At 39.3% G+C, this 21,149-nt stretch overlaps 1 protein-coding gene across 7 annotated transcripts in view; it reads right to left on the reverse strand.

Annotated features, from left to right (window-relative positions):
• The window catches only part of sdk2b (sidekick cell adhesion molecule 2b), a 396,614-nt gene that overhangs the window by 116,165 nt on the left and 259,300 nt on the right, over nucleotides 1-21,149 (reverse strand). For all 7 annotated transcript variants that reach the window (XM_067429560.1, XM_067429561.1, XM_067429556.1 and 4 more), the window contains exon 2: nucleotides 5,255-5,414. In XM_067429560.1, coding sequence (XP_067285661.1) covers nucleotides 5,255-5,414 — 160 coding nt within the window. The remainder of the gene's footprint in view (nucleotides 1-5,254; nucleotides 5,415-21,149) is intronic.

Consider the following 21,149-nt stretch of genomic DNA (forward strand, 5'->3'; position numbering starts at 1 on the left):
ATTCAAAACTAAGGCGATATTTGATGATGCTGAGTTTGAGCTTAGCATTTTGGGACATGTGGTCTTCACCTCACCTCACAGCTGGTGGGAAAAGAGTCGGGATAGGAAATCATTTTCATGGAGTTGATTATTAAAGGGGTGATGAATTGAGAAATCAACTTTCCCTTGAGCTTTTGATATATAAAAGGTCATGATAATATAAGATTATCCTTTAAGTTTCAGAGCTGAAAACTTCCTTTTTAGTCAAAGAAAAGCTTTTATAGACACCAGGCCCAGAAAACGATAGTGACAATAACAATGTGGAAGAACACAGTCACTGCATAAACTTCCTTCGGATCCTAATATTAGGAATGTGTGATACTTCATTTATTTTTAATGAAGTTCCAGCTCATGTGAGGAAGAACGTTTGTGTGTTCGCTTCATTTCACTGCGGAATGGTTTGTAAACAAATCTCAGGTGCTGGATTTGCAAACACAATGTTGTGCCTTCTATATTGGATCTGACAGGAATGGTGCAACAAACTTATGTGAGTAAAATATTTTTTTTTATATGTAATAGTAATAGTCCCAGGGCTGTACCAGACAAAAGGTAAGCCCGTCGGCAGAAATTGTTTCTTGAACTGAGCGTGCACGTGTGTGTGTGTGTGTGTGTGTGTGTGTGTGTGTGTGTGTGTGTGTTTGTGTGTGTGTGTGTGTGTGTGTTTATGAGCACGCGGCTTGTGCTTATACGACCGATCGTGCGGGTGCGGGCCATGTAATACAATCGCGGGTGGATGAGAAATAAATCATTGTGTTTGTTTGATAAATACAAGTTGCAGTGGCCGCTTTCAAAATAATCTCTCCCTCATGTGACCTGAACTGACCGGGGCATAGATATGACAGCGGAGCTAAAGCTCATTAAATATGCAAATCTAATCCAATCCTAGCCGTGGGCTTTTACTTCCAAGTCTCCAGTGCGCCATGTCCATCAAAACCCAGCGTTTTGGAGAGAGCCTCAAAACCAGTGTAGAAAATAGCCTATTACTTATTAGTTATGATGTTTTTGAATGTAAAAACCACACAAATGTCATTATTTGACATTGAAAAAGAAAATAAGCCAGTTCATGACACCTTTAACATTACTGTAGTGTGAAGCAGAGCCGGACCGAGTGTTCTAGAGCTGAACAAGGCCGCTGGAGCGATTGCTAATAAGAGACGAGCGTGACATAGTTGGCGGGCAACTGACTTTTATTATGCCACAGTTGCTGGCGGCCGGCGCCATTTCTGTTTTTTTTTTCGGTCGTGAGTATGAGGTAACGCAGCTCTGTTCTAGAGAATAAAACCGGAAATATGAAATAAAATAAATAAAATAAAATAAAAACAGAAATAAAACCGCAGATATGATGCAATTGACAGGCAAATCCCTCAGACGTCCCGGTTACTTCGTTAAAAAGGCAATTTTCTCACAATTTACAGATAGTTGGAAACATTTGTGATATTCAAAGAACTCAACTGAACAAAATATATAACACTGGCCAAGTGGTTTTTGGATATTTTACAGATTTTTTTTTACATTGTGCACCTTTAATAATCAACAATGAATTAAACAAAAATGAGACAAAACACATGGCAAACAGCTTTTTCGGGATAATTGTCTCTGCATTTTAAGCTGGGGTAGGAGAAATAATTTGAACAATAAAAAAAAAAAAGACGCAATCTCATTTAAATTCTGCATTTAATCCCACAAAGCACTTGTTAGTGTTAAGCAGGCAGAGTATGTGTCTGAGCTCATCGGATGCCCGGGCTGATGTCATTAGAGCCACAGTAGCAGAGTCAGCTGAGCTGGCATTAGAGAACAACACGACTGCCAGACAACAATTGATTGAGCTCATTTGGGAAAGTCTTATTTGAGTACGAGAGAAGCGCGCACACACATACACACACACTTATATGTCAGGGGGCTTGGAAAGGAAAGGTCATTGTGAGAGCTGGGATGCTTTTAAATGACGATTCATCACTCTCTCTCTCTCGCGCGCTCTCTTTGCATAGAGGGGCATTGGTTGCCAAATTATCATACGGCTTTGCTGACCCACCTGCTTTCAAACGCCTTCATGTAGGACGCCAATGACACATGCCACACACACACAAGTGTGTACAAACATCTGACAACTGGGTTTCTTTATGTATTACAGTTCCGAGTCCTGGTTCTAATCAATGCTACTGACCTTAAATTATCTCCTTGACTTCTAGATGAGCTGGGTTTCATAAGCTGGGGTTCTAGACAGGCATATTCACTCTATTTCTGTTTATGTATTTTCTTCTAAGCATACAAATATACATAGTCAGTACAATTAAGACATTTTGAGAATTTGAGCACGTTCACACACACACACACACGCACGCACGCACGCACGCACGCACCCCCCCCCCCCCACACACACATGCACTTCAACACTCCAGAGTGAAATGAAATAGAAAACATTAGCCATTAGAGTTTAATTTGTGCATTGATTCATGCTTCATTTTGTTTTAAAAATGTTTTGATTTCTCACAACTCGAAGACCCAATTATTTTGTTTGAACACATGTAGATTATGGTTTGCATATGTTTTACAGAGATAATTCACTTAAAAATGTTAAATCTGCCATGATTTATTCACCCTCATGTTGAACTGCATGACTTTCTTTCTTGTGTGGAAAAACAAAAGATGATAGCTTTTTTCAAAATAACTTGACAGAATTTGTATTTTTAATCTGATCATTTATGCACATACACATATAGTCACTGTTAAAGAGCTTGACTGTAATTGTATTTTAGTGATAATACGGTAAAAGTGAGAAGAGTTGATGGGAAGCCTTAGAACAGCACAGTGACCAGCACACCATCTGTACACCGTCTTGTCCTTCAGTTTAATCACACAGTTTTATCTTTTTAATTAAAACTCCTTTCACCACAGCTCCGGAGTTTACATTATATTCAGAGGATAGTTAATTAAAAAAAAGTCTGAATTGGATGACCTGAGCACATTTGGTGGCAGATACTATCGTCTTTAAAAGTGAATTCCTGCTTTCAAACACTGAATAATTGTTTCTTTGAATCCTCGCCTTACCAAGTAAAAATGGAACAATTTATGTGTCATCACAATCCTGCTGTTCTAATCACAATGACTATTATAAGGAATATGACCTAATAAAACTAAAATTCATCATATTGGTTATACTTCCATGGCTATAGGGAGATATTTTCCTACTTTTTTAATTGAATACAGCTTCAAAACAGCCTACTTCAAAAATGACAAGCTACTTTTATTCGGTTCAACACATCTGCTGAACACACACACACACACACACACACACACACACACACACACACACACACACACACACACACACACACACACACACACACACACACACACACACACACACACACACACACACACACACACACACACACACACACACACACACACACACACACACACACACACACACACACACACACACGTGATATTTTATCACACAAAGATATTTTGAAGAATATGGGTAAGCAAACAGTTGATGGGCCCCATTGACTTCCAGGAGTCCTCAATTGTATAAGTACTGACATTCTTTAAAATACTGTATATTATTTTGTTTTCAGCACGAAAAAAGTAATTTATACAGGTTATAACAACTTAATGGTGAATAAATTATGCCAAAATTTTTATTTATGGTTGAACTAACCATTTAATTCAGGGGTTCTCAACTCTGGCCCCCCTGCAGAGTTTAGCTTCAACCTTGCTCAAACTCTGCCCGTATGATCCTGAAGACCTTGATGAACTTCTTCAGATGTGTTTTTGAAACAAAACTATGCAGGAAAGTGGATCTCGAGGGCCAGAGATGAGAACCCCTGACTTAAAGGGAAAGTTCACATAAAATAATAAAAATTCGACCATCATTTACTCACACTCATGTTGTTCCAGACCTGTAGGATTGTGTCTAGATAATGAAAGTCAACTGTTTTTGTCTTGTACAAGTCAATGGGGGTCCCAAACAACACTGGACTCTACTGACTTTCACTGTATGTACAAAAAACAAGACATGAGGGTGAACTATAAAAAAAAAAATGAAAATAAAACCGTATTTTCTTTCTACATTATTCTCAGCAGGAATCCATTGATACGAAACACAACTTCAAATGGGTACTTTATAATTTATATTTTTCTTAGTATTACTACAACTGCATATATGACAGGTATATATGAAGTTATGTTCAAAATATTGATCTTTTTCAGTATATCAAAAAAAAGGAAAATAAATGACTAAAATAAATATTGGTGCTGTCAAACGATTAATCGTGATTAATCACATCCAAAATAACAGTTTGTTTACATAATATATATGTTTACTGTGTTTAATTATTATGTATATATAAATACACTCCCTTACACTTCTTGGTAAAAAATTCTTGGTAAAATACAACCCAATGTTGGGTCAAATATGGACTAACCCAGCAATTGGGTTGTTTTAACCCAGCGATTGGTTTGTCTTAAGCAAATATCTAACCCAACCGCAGGATTAAAACAACCCAATCACTAGGTTAAAACAACCAAATTGCTGGGTTAGTCCATATTTGACCCAACATTGAGTTAAAACAACCCAGCATTTTTTAGAGAGACATATATATATATATATATATATATATATATATATATATATATATATATATATATATATATATATATATATATATATATATATATATATATATATATATATATATATATATATATATATATATATATATATATATATATAAACCTCCTACTTCTCAACAGGAATCCATTTGTACAAAAATAGACTTCCCATCAGCTATTTTAGAATATATGTTTATCTTAGTATTAATCTAAATTAAAGATATAAAATAAAAAAATAAAAAATAAGAAAAACATTCTTTGAAGCAAGGTAAGTGACCAAAGCAGCAGCTACATAGAATCCACGTTTATGTCAAATTTAAGGGTTAGTTCACCCAAAAATGAAAATTACCCTAATGTTGTTCGACACGCATAAGGCCTCCGTTCATCTTCAGAACACAAATTAAGATATTTTTGATGAACAACGTCTTTACTAGGTTTTATGGGTCTTGAGAGAGGAAATGTCCTTGCTGCAATGGAGGCCTTTCTGAGCCATCGGATTTCAACCAAATATCTTCAGTTGTGCCAAAAATATATACAAAAAAACCTGCTGCAGTGCAAAATACTTCAATTTAAGTCAGGCATAAAAACACACACTCACCTGTACTCCAGTGAGAAGCGTGTGATCTCTGTGTCGTTGTGGATCCATTTAAATTCCAAAGGCCAGCTCCCTTCGGCCATACAGGTCAGAACCAACCGGTTCCTCTCCAGGTGCAACTGACTCGGGACCGGCTCTGTTTTAAAGTATGGAGGAACATCATCTGCAGAGAGACACAAAAGAAGGGAGAGAGAATGTGAGGAAGGAGGAATCCGTTCTGAGGGAAAACACAGTTTGACCTGCCGGAGGTAAACAAGACCAGCTAATGCTCACAGACCCTTGCTGTATCGGGCCCTCGGCCTGCTGCTGATGTTTGCACAGTGAATTTCAAACATCGCCTGTTGTCTTGTGTGCCGTTCAGTAAACCTGAATCACTCTAGACTGAATATGAGGATTAATATACAGTACATATACAGCGTCGAGTATATACACCTCCCCAAACGAACGAGGCAACGAGAGAGACGAGGAAAACAAAAAGCATGCAAATGGCAATTATCGCGGCCGGAAAAATTATCGAGCTCATTTTTTTTTTATCGTGCAATTAATTGATTTATTGACTATCGTGACAGGCCTAGGACGCAAGCTAAAAGCAAGCTAAAACCTACAAGCTAAAAATTCTGTCTTTCGGATGAGACGTTAAACCGAGGTCCCGACTCTCTGTGGTCATTAAAAATCCCAGGATGTCCTTCAATAAAGAGTAGGGGTGTAACCCCGGCATCCTGGCCAAATTTGCCCATTGGCCCCTGTCCATCATGGCCTCCTAATAATCCCCATATCCTGATTGGCTTAATCACTCTGTCTCCTCTCCACCAATCAGCTGGTGTGTGGTGAGCGTTCTGGCGCAATATGGCTGCCGTCGCATCATCCAGGTGGATGCTGCACATTGGTGATGGTTGAGGAGATTCCCCCTCCTATGTAAAGAGCTTTGAGTGCCTAGAAAAGCGCTATATAAATGTAACAAATTACACTCTAAAAAATTCTGAGTAAAAAACAACCCAATGTTGGTCAAATATGGACTAACCCAGCAGTTGGGTTGTTTTAACCCAGCGACTGGGCTGTCTTAAGCAAATATTAAACCCAACCATGGGATTAAAACAACCCAATCTCTGGGTTAAAACAACCCAATTGCTGGGTTAGTCCATATTTGACCCAACATTGGGTTAAAACAACCCAGCATTTTTTAAAGTGTATAATAATTAAAATGTTTCTGGAAAGCAGCTCATTTGTGTTGCTTCCACCCAAAAAGGGGCATTTTGGGCAAGGTATAATACATGATCAGAGGGGTATTTTGAGCTGAATCTCCACAGACAAATTCTAGGGACACCTACAACTATATATACAATTTGTTAAAAGGGTCATAATAGGTTCCCTTTAAAATTAAACTTAGCATGAAATGGAAGTTGCAATTGTCTTTCCTGTTGTGATGTACAGTATATTTGAGTGAAATGGCTTCTCAAACACAACAAAAATGCTGTGATCTGTGAATGACAGGTTGTCACACCCTCGTATCCACATTCTCGCATCAGAGAAGACATGAGATGTCGCTGCAAGTGAGATTTTTCCCCCATGAGAAATATGTATATACAACATTTTGATTCACGCCTAACTTACAAGCTTGATTTCATCTAGTCTCACGTAGCAGTCACACATAGCAAGACCTTCAGACTGACAGCAGAAGGTTCACTCCATCACAGCTTTATTGGCCAAGGACCGTACCAAAGAACGTCCGACCGACATGTAAGCGACCGATCAGAGTTGTTTTGATCAGCGTCATGTTTAGGGGAGTGAAGACACACTCCCCTACAATAACAAGTCGTCCAATAACGATCCCCTACAATAACGAAGTCGTCGTCCCTAAAATAACAGCCCTAGGTGTAAACCTCTTTTTAAACTTCACGTACATCACATACTTTTGAAAGCATTTAGCTGATCCTAATAAGCGTTCATTGTTGATGACGCACGACGGCGTTCTTCTTCCATGGAGCGGGGTTTTTGACTCCTGAAGTGCTTCCAATTTTGTGTGCTTTATGCATCAGACGTTCAGTCTGAGATTAGATTTCATCAGACTTATGCAGAAGCATCCATTTGAATTCTAGTCATGTCTGTATGTGTAAGCTCATTTTAAAACACACACAGCACAGTTGTGTCCGGTCATTTAAAGTGGGTCCATGCACTCAATCTCATCTAAGAGTGCTCGTTCATCTAATGGAAAGATGCCGGGAGCAGATGGAGCTGATATCCCATTCCCGTAGGAGGAGGAATATCAGGAGAGCTACCTCAACAGACAGCCCGGTTACTTTCGACACGCAGAGTCAGCGGCTACAATTTCGATTCGGATCCTAATCATCGGTGTAAATATAGACCAAATTAATTGAACGGTTGGATAATACAATTATAAGATTGAATGATAATCAAGCATTAAAATTAAACTGTCAGAATGATCTATTAGGCAGAGGGTTTGCAGTATCTCTCTGGTTTCACTAATCTAAAGAAGGAAGTTTTAAGCTCCTCGATTGAAAACGAAAGCAAAGAAGAATAGAAATGTTCTATGTCTTACTATGTTCTTCATGCACTGGTGATTAGATATGTATCCTATTGAATTTGGGGTAAAGAGGTATGTACACTCTAAATTTTTTTGGGTTGTTTTAACCCAATGTTGGGTCAAATATGGACTAACTTGTTTTAATCCTGCGTTTGGGTTAAATATTTTCTTAAGACAACCCAATACCTGGGTTAAAACAAACCCAATTACTGGGTTAGTTCATATTTGACCCAACATTGGGTTGTTTTTTACCCAGAATTTTTTAGATTGTAGAATAAAAAGACAGAATTGCATTCTTTGTTGTATGCATGGATACATCATTTATAATAAATAGTGCAATATTTTAGATACTGCGATACTTTATATATTTTTAGTTTTGTTGATTTTTGTACCTGTTAAATACACTGAACAGGCAAAACATTATAACCAACTTCCTAATACTGTGTTGGTCCCCCTTTTGCTGACAAAAGAGCCTGGCTGACTCCACTAGACCCCTGAAGGTGTGTGGTGGTATCTGGCTACAATATGTTAGCAGCAGATCCTTTAAGTCCTGTAAGTTGTGAGGTGGGGCCTCCATGGTTCACACTTCTTTGTTCAGCACATCCAACAGATGGTTGATTGAATTCAGATCTGGGGAATTTGTAGGCCAAGTCAACACCTCAAACTTGTTATGCTTCCTAAACCATTCCTGAACCATTTTTGCTTTGTGGCAGGGCGCATTATCCGGCTGAAGGAGGCCACAGCCACCAGGGAATACAGTATTAATCAAAGGCAATGGTCTGCAATGATGTTTAGCTAGGTTGTACGTGTCAAAGTAAAATCCACATGGATGGCAGAACCAAAGGTTTTCCAGCAGAACATTGCCCAAAGCATCACACTGCCTCTGCCGTCTTGCCTTCTCCCCATAGTGCATCCTGGTGCCATGTGTTCCCCAGGTAAGTGACGAACATGCACCCGGCCAACCATGTCATGTAAAAGAAAATGTGATTCTTCAGACCAGGCCACCTTCTTCCATGTTGATCTAGTTCTTATGCTCACATGCATGCTGTTGGTACTTTCAGTGGTGGACAGGGGTCAGCCTGACTGGTCTGCGGCTATACAGCACCATACGTAAATTGTGATGCACTGTGTATTCTGACACCTTTCTATCAGAACCACATGAGCCAGCCTTCGCTCCCCACGTGCATCAATGAGCCTAGGCCGCACCGGTTCACCACTGTTCCTTCCTTGGACCACTTTTAATAGATATAGACCACTGCAGACCGGGGAACACCCCACAAGAGCTGCAGTTTTGGAGATGCTCTGACCAGTTGTCTAGCCATTACAATTTGGCCCTTGTCAAACTCACTCAAATCATTACGCTTGCCCATTTTTCTTGATTTTAACACATCTAGTTATTCACATCACCTGCCAGTGGTCATAATATTATGCATGATTGATGTAAATATCAACTGAAATGCATAATTTGGACCATGCAGTTAATTATATTTTCATAATTTACCAAATTGAAGGTTCCTGTATTGTGTGCAGAACAACAATAACTTCTAATAATTTATTAGCTCACAGTAAATTTCTTTCATATAAGCAAAATATACCCCATACAAGTATTACTACACATTCATCTACGAATACAACTTTTAAATAAGAGAGAAAGTTCAGGTTTAACTTCATATATTCACTGAATAAATTGTGAGAACCATCATAAACTTCTCTTCCTTAACACAATGCCAAATGGGCCATATTAGTCCAAAAAGCGCACACAGATTATAGCCAAACAAATGCACATACTTTGCAAATCCACTGGAAATATTCCGCCATCTGTGGAGCTTTGAGATAGGCCTACTATTTCACGCATACTATGATTCGGGATGCATTAATCCTAATCTTGCATAATATTTACGGTGGATAGTATGCAAATTAGGATTCAGCCACTGTAAGGTATTAAATACAAGAGAGAAAAGACGCAAGAGGAAGAAGAGGAGGGGGCATTAATGTGATGCACGTTTGGGATATACACCAAATTTTATGAAAATGAGGTGGAAGGAGCCGCGCACAAGAGATCTGATTAGACGGGTAAGGCTAATTGTTCCCAAGCGTTTCGAACTGCACTTTTATCTCTGATAGAGAGATAAAGATGAAGACAGCGAGAAAGAGAGAGAGAGAGAGGCCGAGAACGAGTGATACAGTTAAAACAGGCAGAAGACATTGATCATCGATGAGTATCAGGGCTCGCGTTTCTCCCTCTCATTAGAGAACAAATGATCTGGTCGACTAAAAGCCTTAATGATCCGTCAATGGAGCTAACAAACACCCTGATGGGCCTCCGAGGGGCAGAGCGCAGCAGAGATACAACAGTAAGATCACAGAGTCTATATTGCTGATGCAGTAAATGGCAGCAAAGAGGGCATTATGCCCTCCTGTAACCTTACATGAGTAGACCAGTAACAAGTGCTCTGAGACCAAATTGTGTAAATTGTACAGGGGCTTATGGGACACATATATTAATTGACAGATACGAAAGAGTCAGTGGGCGGAAAGACGAAGTTTTAAGAGAGGCCTTTGAAAAAAAGTATCAGATTACCACTGCAAGTCTTCAGAGAAAAACTACCCTAATGGGGGCTGACGTTAGATGTAGACAGTGAAAAGCTGTAAATTCTAGAGATTTTTTAAACAAAGCCTGTCGAAGGGTTCGAGACAGGAGGTTTTACGCTCTCAGAAGATACACTGCAATTATGGTCTCCTTGCTTCTCCTGTGCTTGTTATCGTGAGTGTGCAGAAGTACGAGAGGGGTCAAAAAGGGTTTCCAGAGGGCCTGTGGTAGTTGTTTTGACGACAGGTTGTCGAGAAGCCAAAAAGGGTCTGGTGGCTGTTGTCACAAAAGGCCCTTCACAAGCGCCACGCAGAGAATTACACTTCTTAAGTCATTAGTGAGTATCTCACGCACACGTTTGCGCGTACACGCTGCCCAGAGGTTAACATCCATAATTAAACAAAAGCTATGTGGTTTCTATTAGAGTACGGGCACCTTTGGTACTCCCTCTCTCTCTCATAATGAGTGATTATGCTCCGGACTCATTAAAGAGAACCGAAGGTGTGATGTGTTTACAAACACAAACAAATATACACACACGCACAAATTCTAATGCAATGCAGGCCAAGATTTTGTATTTAGCTTTTAATGAGAAAATAATCTCAGGATTTTTCTTGGTCCAAACTCAAAGCTTAATGGTTGCACTTTTGGATCTGATCCATGAGTACCAGTGTAGCCAAGTAACAGCTCCAGTTTGTTATTGAAGCAGTTGTCCTATTGATAAGACTATCCGAACAGTCCATTTTGAGATAATATCATCGGCTGATAACCATTGTCTTTTCAAAAATCTACTAACAAGCTTTGTCAATTGATAATAAATAACTTCTGTTTTACTAAAGATTCAGCTTTGCATCACAGGAATAAATCATAATTTCACAATATATTGGTATATTATGTTACAATATATTAGAACAAGTTTTTAATTGGAATAATATTTCACAATATTACACTCTAAATAATGCTGGGTTATTTTTTAACCCAAAATGCTGGGTTAAGACTGTTGGGTAATTTTTGTTGGTTTATTTGATCACATTTTAAACACCATTGGGTAGTTTCAAATTTCCAGTCGTTGGGTTAAACCTGCTTGGTTGTTTCACGTGCTTCCCGCCTTGATTTGTTTAAATTCGCTCCCAAACTGTCATTTTGAAAGGACAATGCAAAAGGCAAAGCCACTGGTTGCAGATGTTTTAAGATAAGTTCATATATTTTCATCAATAATCATTTTAATTAGCATAATTATAGTTGTTTTCTTCTTCGCAGCAACAATTCTTAAGCTTACATTATGTTAAGACGACAAACGTTTTACCTCAGAATCCGAAGCAATGTAACGTTACTGACTCATGTTAGTTTAGGTAGGCATGTGAGACGATAGATTAATACAGTTTGTGACTACACAGAACCATGATCCCCTTACGAAAATTAAACATGGTTGTATGTAGGGATGTCAAGTAACGTTACCGATACCAAGTACCAAGTACATACTGAAATGTAAAAAATGAGACGATAGTAACTTATCTGTATAGCATCGACTCACACGTTCAGTCGCGTCACGCAGGGCTCCAGACTGCAGCCGAACCAGTGTCTGTGTATATTAAATACTATTTCAATATTAACGTTACTCTTCCATGTTTTGCGTCTCTGTGTGAATGACGGGGGCGCGTGTCATGTCATATGAACACAGAGACTCAAAAGTCACGGCAACCCGTCAAAATAAACATTCGATTTCAACGTGAATAAATTGACAGAATATATTAGGTTTGTAGTTGTCATTATTGCTAATTTTAATACATTTGTGTATTGTACCATTTGTCAAGGAATAAAAATAATTGTTTTAACAGTCTAAACATGCATTCTTCATTTGTTCTTTCATGATTGTCTAGTTTTACAGTTGGCTAACGCACAGGAGATTTTTTAAGAACAACCCAGCAAGAATAACCCAGAATAGCAAATCCATTAATGGTAAAAAATTGACTACATTTTGGGTTTTCTCAACAGCCCAGCCTGCTGGGTTAAAATGCCACTGGGTTAATTTAACTCAGCATGTGTTCTGTCCAATATTTACCCAGCCCTGGGTTGCCAATTGGGTTGTTTTTAACCCAGCCATTTTTAGTGTAGTGTTTTTACCTAGGCTGGATGCCCAGCCCACAGCATTTGAGTTCAGGAAATCCGGTTTGGACTTGATTCTATCGTGGAGCAACTAAGAACAGGAGCTGTTCGGACCAATGAAGTGGTCAGGGCTTTATTGTATGACACACGTATGATAAACAGTAACATCAGCTTTCACTTCACCAAAGAACGCTTTGGGTTGAATTTGTAAACGGATAACTTGTTCATATATGCATTCACCTTTACTATTTCTCTCAAAAATAACGATCGTGTCGGTAAGTACTCTGTGTATCCTTCACTTCTTTTACAACACTGGCAAAGATTGTTTACACTCATCTAATTCTTCTACTTCTTCCAGCGTGCATGCGTACAGTTTAGTTCTGTTGATAACTATGTGTCGCTCCGTTGCTCTGGTTAGCCTGACAAGCCAGACCCACATCAAGATGTTTGGTCTGGAAACTCACCATTGACAGAGCTCAATCTGAGCGGCGGGATAAACGGTTGTCTTTCAAACTCCCTCTGCACGCGATAAAACAAACAACCAGCAAAACTCCAAACACATCTTCCCTTTTTAAGAATGACTTCAGTGCCGTTCTTTGTTCTTCTCTCAGAGAAAAGCTTAACTCAAAGTCTTCCAGAGTCGCGGTCAAAGCTGATTCAAAAGACCGCCGTTCGCAAGTTTCTGTGTTTACTAGTGGCACGCAAACGCAACTCGGCCTTCATTATGTTAAGCCCCGCCCACCAAGTCTATACACGATGTGATTGGCCCGACCAGAGTTTGGCTTTTACAGCTCAGAACTGTATTGAGAGTTGCTAGACGACACTCGCGGCAGATTAGATTTGCTGCCGCTAGGGTGCGTCTAGATTTCTAGGCTGCTGATTGGTTGTAGGGCTATACAATTGAGGTCTTGCCATATCTAAACTTTGGTAGCGCATCATCATTATATCAACCATCAGTGACATAGTCATAGAAAACACTTTCACACCAGCCAAACAGAGCAGGGGTATTCTAGACATAGACAAATAAATAAAATAGAGCATTAATATGTAAATATTTTGCTCCCAGTGTCTCACTGGCATATCATTTTAATCACAGCATGGCCTATATAAGGGTGCATCTGAAAAAAAAACAGCCTCATGGTTTCCACTGCACTCTACACCTGAGAGATCCAGAGTAGGACAAGATAATTCTTTTGAACCTGATGTGCTCCCCTCAGTATCCTCCCAGCCACATATCTTCTATTCACATGCATATACATATTTCATATAGTCTGTGTAGTCTGAGGATGAAGTGTCCATATGGATACAGAAACAGGGAATGACAGGTGGACGAAGTCAGTTGGACATGCAAACAAATACTGTACTGAAGCACTAAAAGAAGATCGAAGAATCCTAGATAATAATAATATAAAAAATTTAAAAAATGGAATGCTTACTAGCAAACTGACGTCATTCAAGATTGTATGCATTTTTACAGACTCCATCTCTGAACCAGCTACCCACACATCTTTGCCCGCTGTGTCATCTGGAAAGAGTCACTGGCGGCTGAACCGCAGTTTGTCTTTATTTAGCCGTGTGTGCGTGTGAAGCCATGACAGGCCTCTTCCCAGAGACACTCTCAGTACAAGGCCAACGTTCACGCACGCACACCTAGCTAAGTTTTATTGCTCAGGGTTAGCTCTTTCATTGGACAGAGGAGCTTTCCATTTCTTAAAAATCAACTTGGTCTCAGATGTTTCTGCCAAAATTCTGTAGCAGAAGCAAATGAGAACATCCAAGGACAGTAGCTAAACAAATGTGGATAACAGGTCAGATCATTTGGTATTGGAATTAATACTGAGACTGAGAATCTGAGCAAAACTTGTGGTATTTTGAGATGTCTTAAAGTGGACACATCTGAATTTAGGTTTGCTCTTTTTAATATCATTGTAAAATAAAATGCCCAACAGTGACACCAGAAAGCAGCTGGTGTTTCACTTTTTCTTTTGAGTTCAATTTTTTTGTATGTTTAATAAAATAAATGCAGCCTTGGTGAGCATAAGAGACTAAAAAAATAAAACAGAAAAAATTATCAAAAACGTTTAAACGGCTTAAACGGCTGTATGTTAATCAAATTATTTATTTGTAAAAAAGTACTTTTTGCAAGACCGTATGGGCTTCTTGTACTCTCATCATGCTTCAAATTCATCTGTTTGTGCCATTATATTACACATGAGTTTGCACCCATTCAACTGGACAATCTCTAAAGTTTTACATTTCAAAGTATGAAGTGCATGTCTACTGAGCGAGGAGTAAGTGAATGTCACAGAGGACACGTTCTTGCATTAAAAAGCACAACAAAACGAAACGTGGACACATTTTTCTAAGTAAAATTATTTAAGAAAATAGGTTAAAATAGCGAGACACGACACAGCTGCTGTCTGGCGTAGACATGGAGAAAGAATTAAAAAACAGCAAGAACTCTTGTTAGACAGACTTTCTAACTAAACACTGCCGGTGCTGTAATTGAGTTGATGTAAGGCACCAGGATCACCAGACGTCAGACTCTGTAAAATGTGCACTTCATCCAGGACTTTGGAGAACTTCTGTAAAGATTCAGCCAAAATAACTGAACCTTGTAATAAACTGTCATGGAAAAGTCTGTGATCAAAGCAGGTAATGTCTTGAAAATAAATTATAGTCCAGATGGCTTGATTGCACTTTTCCACACACACATCTGCTACGCTAAATTTATGGGGACTCTCCATAGACGTAATGTTTTTATACTGTACAAACTGTATATTCTATCCCATTACACTAACCCTACCCCTAAACCTACCAATCACACAAAACTTTCTGGATTTTTACATTTTCAACAAAAAAAACCCTATGATTTATAAGCTGTTTTCCTCCTCCATTTAGGTCCCCACATTGAGTCAGTGTGAATTCAGGTTGAATTCCTTACCAGAGAAACACACACACACACACATGCACACACGCACGTACACACGCGCGCAAACACGCACACACACACACACACACAGGCACATGCACACACGCACGTACACGCGCGCAAACATGCACACACACACACACACACACACACACACACACACACACACACACACACACACACACACACACACACACACACACACACACACACACACACACACACACACACACTTGCCTTCTCTAAAAAAGATAGCAGACTTTGCAAAGCCCGATAACACATGACTCTGTCTGTCTGTCTGTGTGCGTCAGTGTGTGTGGGCGAACTGCTTTCATTTCCCCACAGTAGCTGGAATAAAATCTCTCCAGTGGACTGGCTGCACTAAGCAAATTATGGCATTATGATTATGGAAAGCAAATCTAATCCTACACTACCGCAGACGGTATGGCGGTGGCATCTTCCAGAGCGTGCCAGAGATGGTTCCATCACATATGGAGCATAGAATATGTCTCTATAAAGCCTGCAGAAACATATTAAGGTAATGAAGAATATATTTGCAATGGGTTTATGACACAAACACACCTGAAATAGTTGGAGAGCACTGCTGAAGATAGTTTGCCACCTTAAACCATATGGTGACGTAGGTGCAATTACACTGCATTATCATTTTAACTCAGCAGCTGAATTGCTAAGGTGTTAAGACAAACTGCAGAATACGCAGAACTGCAGAAAATGCAGAAATGCATTGCCTGTTTTTGTAGCTACAAAATGTGCATTAAAATCATCACACAACTCAAGCTCGAAACAACCAAATCTGGCCTATATTCTGTGCATGACTGACCATGTGTGTGTATTTTTCAGTGTGCACAGTATGTGTGTGTGTGTGAATTATTAAAAGGTGAAGGACACTGGTTGCCTTAATTTTTTTGCACTCTGGGGGCCCCCGAGGGCCGACCTGACAGCTCTTCTCCTTTTAAAGGTGTCTGTCTGGCACATTGAGCAGAGCTTTGTGGGTGTTTCTTATTTATTGTCTATGGGATGTGAGTGACATGCTCACACTGAGGATTGTATGCTTAAAAATGCTCAACTTCATGCAAATGAGAGTCATGAATGTGTGTGGCCTGGTAAACACTAACTTAGGGGGACAAAATATCCCCACATTGATGGCAATATCCGAAATCCCTGTCCTTGTGGGGACATTGTTTTTGGTCCCCATGAAGAAAAACATCTTATAAATCATACTAAGTGATGTTTTTTGAAAATTTTAAATGCAGAATGTTTCCTGTGATGGGTTTAGGGGTAGGGGCAGTGTAGGGGCATAAAATATACAGTTTATACAGTATACAAACCATTACGCCTATGGAAAGTCCCCATAAAACATGGAAACACAACATTATTGTGTGTGTGTGTGTGTGTGTGTGTGTGTGTGTGTGTGTGTGTGTGTGTGTGTGTGTGTGTGTGTGTGTGTGTGTGTGTGTGTGTGTGTGTGATTACTTTATTTACTGTGTACTGGAAGCAATGATATTGATTGCGTTTATTCCACACTACACATACTGTTAAGAAAAATGCACCAGATGTCTTCAGTAGTTTGTGTTTAGATGACAAAAAACAAAAAAAAAGTGTTCATATTTCTCAGTGAGTTATTCAATCTGAGGAGCATCTCAATTTGCTAATATTAGACAAAGAGCAGAAACAATCATTCAGGTGTAATTGTCCTAATTGCTGCAGCCCCAGAGAGAGGAAGGGTGAGAGGAGGATCATGGGAACTATGGCTGCACGGTGAAGACAAATGGAGGATGCTATTATCCAGGCACTTTTCTTATTCTCCTATTTTCATTTAAGAATAGATGAAAATGATTTGAGTTGAAACAATGTTTGCTTCTAATAGACTTTTCCCCCCATTATTCTTCTTCTATTCTACTGATTTTGACAAGATATCAAACAATGGTCAGTTTCTATCCCTTTGTTTCATCACATTCCCTCATACTAAATGTTATATTCTTATATCGTTGTGAGGCCATACATGTGTTTAAGGGGATTGTAGAAATAGTTTAACACCTTTTTTCTGCTGAAGACAAACAGACACTACGGATAATTGTAAATGCAAAGATTTTAGCAATGCTTTGATATGTGAGCCCATGGAGTAGTGTGTCTTTAAGAGCACATTAAGTCCATTCAGTTCGAAACTACACTCACAGTTGAAGGTCATGGCTATTTTTCACTTTGTCACTGCCATAGGTCAAGAGTCTACTTCACACCATGCTCGGACAACCACCTTTCCACCCACACCGTTTCATCTATGGACCAAGATATTTTCTAGCCTTATATTGCACAACTGCCAGCATGCACAACAAAGCTAGATGACTTGGCATTCCTGGCTCACTGGGTAGACTTTTGACTTAAAAGACCTTAAACTTATTCATATATTTACATTTACTTAAAACTGGAAATTCACTCTAAAATAAAATGAAATAAAAAGGAGATCCGCTTTTAAATAATTTAATATATCAGTTCATAAACTTAATATATAATTTAGTTTAATATATAATTTTGAATAAAATATTAGAAAATATGGTAACACTTGATATATGGGTCTTTAACTACTATGTGTTTCCTTAAAAACAACAACAACAATAATTGTTTGGTATAAAGTACACTTTTGCTGCTATTTGGGTCACTGGTTTGACTTTTGTTTTTAAAAAGTTTACGCTTGAGCAGGGGTGAAGGGCCTGTCCTGGAGGGCCACCGTCCTGCAGATTTTAGCTCTAATCCTGATCAAACTCACCTGCCAGTAGCCTTCTAGTGTTTAATTGGAATTGCCCACCCCTGCACTTGAGGATCAATATGGCATACCCCTGGACTCTAGAGCAGTGGAGACGTGTTCTCTGGAGTGACGGATCTTGATTCTCTGTCTGGCAATCTGATGGACGAGTCTGGGTTTGGTGGTCGCCTGGAGAACGGTGCTTGCCTGACTGCATTGTACAAAGTGTAAAGTTTGGTGGGGGGAGGATGGGGGGAGGGGGCTATGGTGTGTGGTTGTTTTTCAGAGGTTGTGCTTGGCCCCTTAGTTCCAGTTAAAGGAACTCTTAATGCTTCAGCATACCAATAAATTTTGGACAATTTCATGATCCCAACTTTGTGGGAACAGTTTGGGGATGGCCCCTTCCGGTTCCAACATGACTGCACACCAGCAAGGTCCATAAAGAAATGGATGAGCAAATTTGGTGTGGAGGAACTTGACTGGCCTGCAAATCTGTCCTGACATCAACCCAATAGAACACCTTTGGGTTGAATTAAAATTGAGACTGCGACCCAGGCCTTCTCGTCCAACATCAGTGCCTTACCTCACAAATGCGCTTCTAGAAGAATGGTCAAAAATTTCCATACACTCATAAACCTTGTGGAAAGCCTTTCCAGAAGAGTTGAAGCTGTTATAGCTGCATAGTGTGGGCCAACTCCATATTAAACCCTACTGATTAAGAATGGGATGTCATTAAAGTTCATGTGAATGTAAAGGCAGGCGTCTCAAAACTTTTGGGAATATAGTGTATCTTTTTTTTTATCCTTTACCTGGCTACATACATACCACATAACTCCAGAAAGAGCTTTTTCAGCAACTTATACTTTAGTCCTTAAAATATATAATTTAGTTCCCAATTCATAAAATTATAAAATAAGCATAAATCTGTTTTGTGGTGTTGAGTTTGCGAAGGCCGGAGCTTCTGATGAGTGCTTTTGAAAGAGGAATTGTAAAGACTTTGAGCAGCCAGGCTAGACTAATCCTTAATTCATCCTTAATGAGCTTCTAATGAAGAAACCATTTCCCATTACACTGTGTGTGGTTTATGTACAGAAAAGAAAGCACAAGGTCTAAGAGAAACGATTGCCTGCTGATATTGGCTCATATTAGAACAGCTATTGCCAATCCGTAAGACAACATTACTGTACACTGATGAGGCCAATACAAGTTTCCCGCTGCCAGTGTGAATCCAGACCAAACTGTGCAATGCAAGCCAACATGGCCTCTGCATACAGACCTCTGGTTAGTCTGAGTATAGCCTCAGGTAACTGTCTCTCCAACTGAGTAGTGATCAGAGATCAGGATCACTTGTGGCCTTCACCTAATCCGAGTCTCTCGCATATTGATAGCAGCCGGCTCCCTGATGCCCACAAATTAGATAAAATCTCCCGGAATCTAGAGCGAGCGATCATGTGCGCATGCGCACAGAGAGGCAGAGAGGGAGGGGGGGCGAGAGACCTTCCGTGTGTGTACTAGTGCGTGTGCCTCCTGAAGCGCATATAAGACAAACAGCATCCTGATTGGCCTGTTTCGGTAAGTCAACCAATCAATTGTCAGTGTGGGTGGGTTTTATATCTTCTCCTAAACCAAATGAATCAGATCAGTGTAATATATGTAAACAGTAAAAAGTATGACACATTTTACACCAAACTACACGAAAGTGTACTCCTGTCTTATAAGTGTTAAATATAATTTAAAAAAAATCTCATCTGTTGCTACTGTCATATCCTGCACTGTCTCTTCATATGGCATATTATGTTTAGCACATTGTATGGGTCACTATGACATAAGGTAATACGATGTGTAATTGATTAACAGTAGCCTAATGTAAATGCTAGATGTCCTAATATGCTACCTGTTGATACAACAATGCAAACTTGCAAAATATGCTCTTAACCTTGCAGTTTCTCACATATCATGTAAGACTCAATTTCTCAATTTCTTTGAACAAATTTCTCCAAGGTGTCATTTAATGATTTATTTTTCAATATATTGATATATATTAGGGATGCAACATACAGTTAGTCCACGGTTCAATACATACCTTGGTTTTTAATCGCGTTTTTCCGGTTTGGTTCGGTTTTTTGCTATTCTATTCTTAGACGTGTTCTCTGGAGTGACGAATCTTGATTCTCTGTCTGGCTATCTGATGGACGAGTCTGGGTTTCTGGGGTGTATGGTGTGGGGTTGTTTTTCAGAGGTTGGGCTTGGCCCCATAGTTCCAGTGAAAGGAACTCTTAATGCTTTAGCATACCAATACATTTTGGACAATTTCATGATCCCAACTTTGTGGGAACAGTTTGGGGATGGCCCCTTCCGGTTCCAACATGACTTCAATACATACCTCGGTTTTTAACTGCGTTTTTCGGTTTGACAGGACCAGAAAAAGACAAAGGAGAACTTTTTTTCTACAATACCCTTTCTTTATTTTACTTAAAAGACTTGAAAACCCTTACTTAAACTTAAATTTGTCTTTTGTTGTTTTATTAACATAATTTTAGAGGTGAACGGTCCCTTTAAGTACAAGTGTTCACTAGGCTTCGCTGCTGTCAATATAAGACCTGCAGGCATCTCATACACAGACACACTGATTTTACTTTCACTTTAAAATTATACAACATGTTTATGCTAATCTTTTGTGTATTTCATAGTATTAGCAAGACTACTCTTAGTCCAGTAATCACGCGTGTTTGACAGGCTTTTAGTGCGCGCATTCAGCGCATGTAAAAAAGTGTATACGCACACAAACTAAATGTTTAACCGGCAAAGCTTTTACTGATTGTGGATAACTATAGTGTTCCAGGAGTAGCCTACAACTCTCTGACACCAGCATTTCAAGCGTGGCTAAACACCCCCTAACTTTAGCGCATATGATTTGATCTTTGCTCATATCAGCACGTAGACAGCACGTAAAAGGGAAGAGACTGG

Source organism: Pseudorasbora parva, chromosome 21 (genome assembly GCF_024679245.1).
Source record: "Pseudorasbora parva isolate DD20220531a chromosome 21, ASM2467924v1, whole genome shotgun sequence".
In the NCBI taxonomy this organism is placed as follows: domain Eukaryota; kingdom Metazoa; phylum Chordata; class Actinopteri; order Cypriniformes; family Gobionidae; genus Pseudorasbora; species Pseudorasbora parva.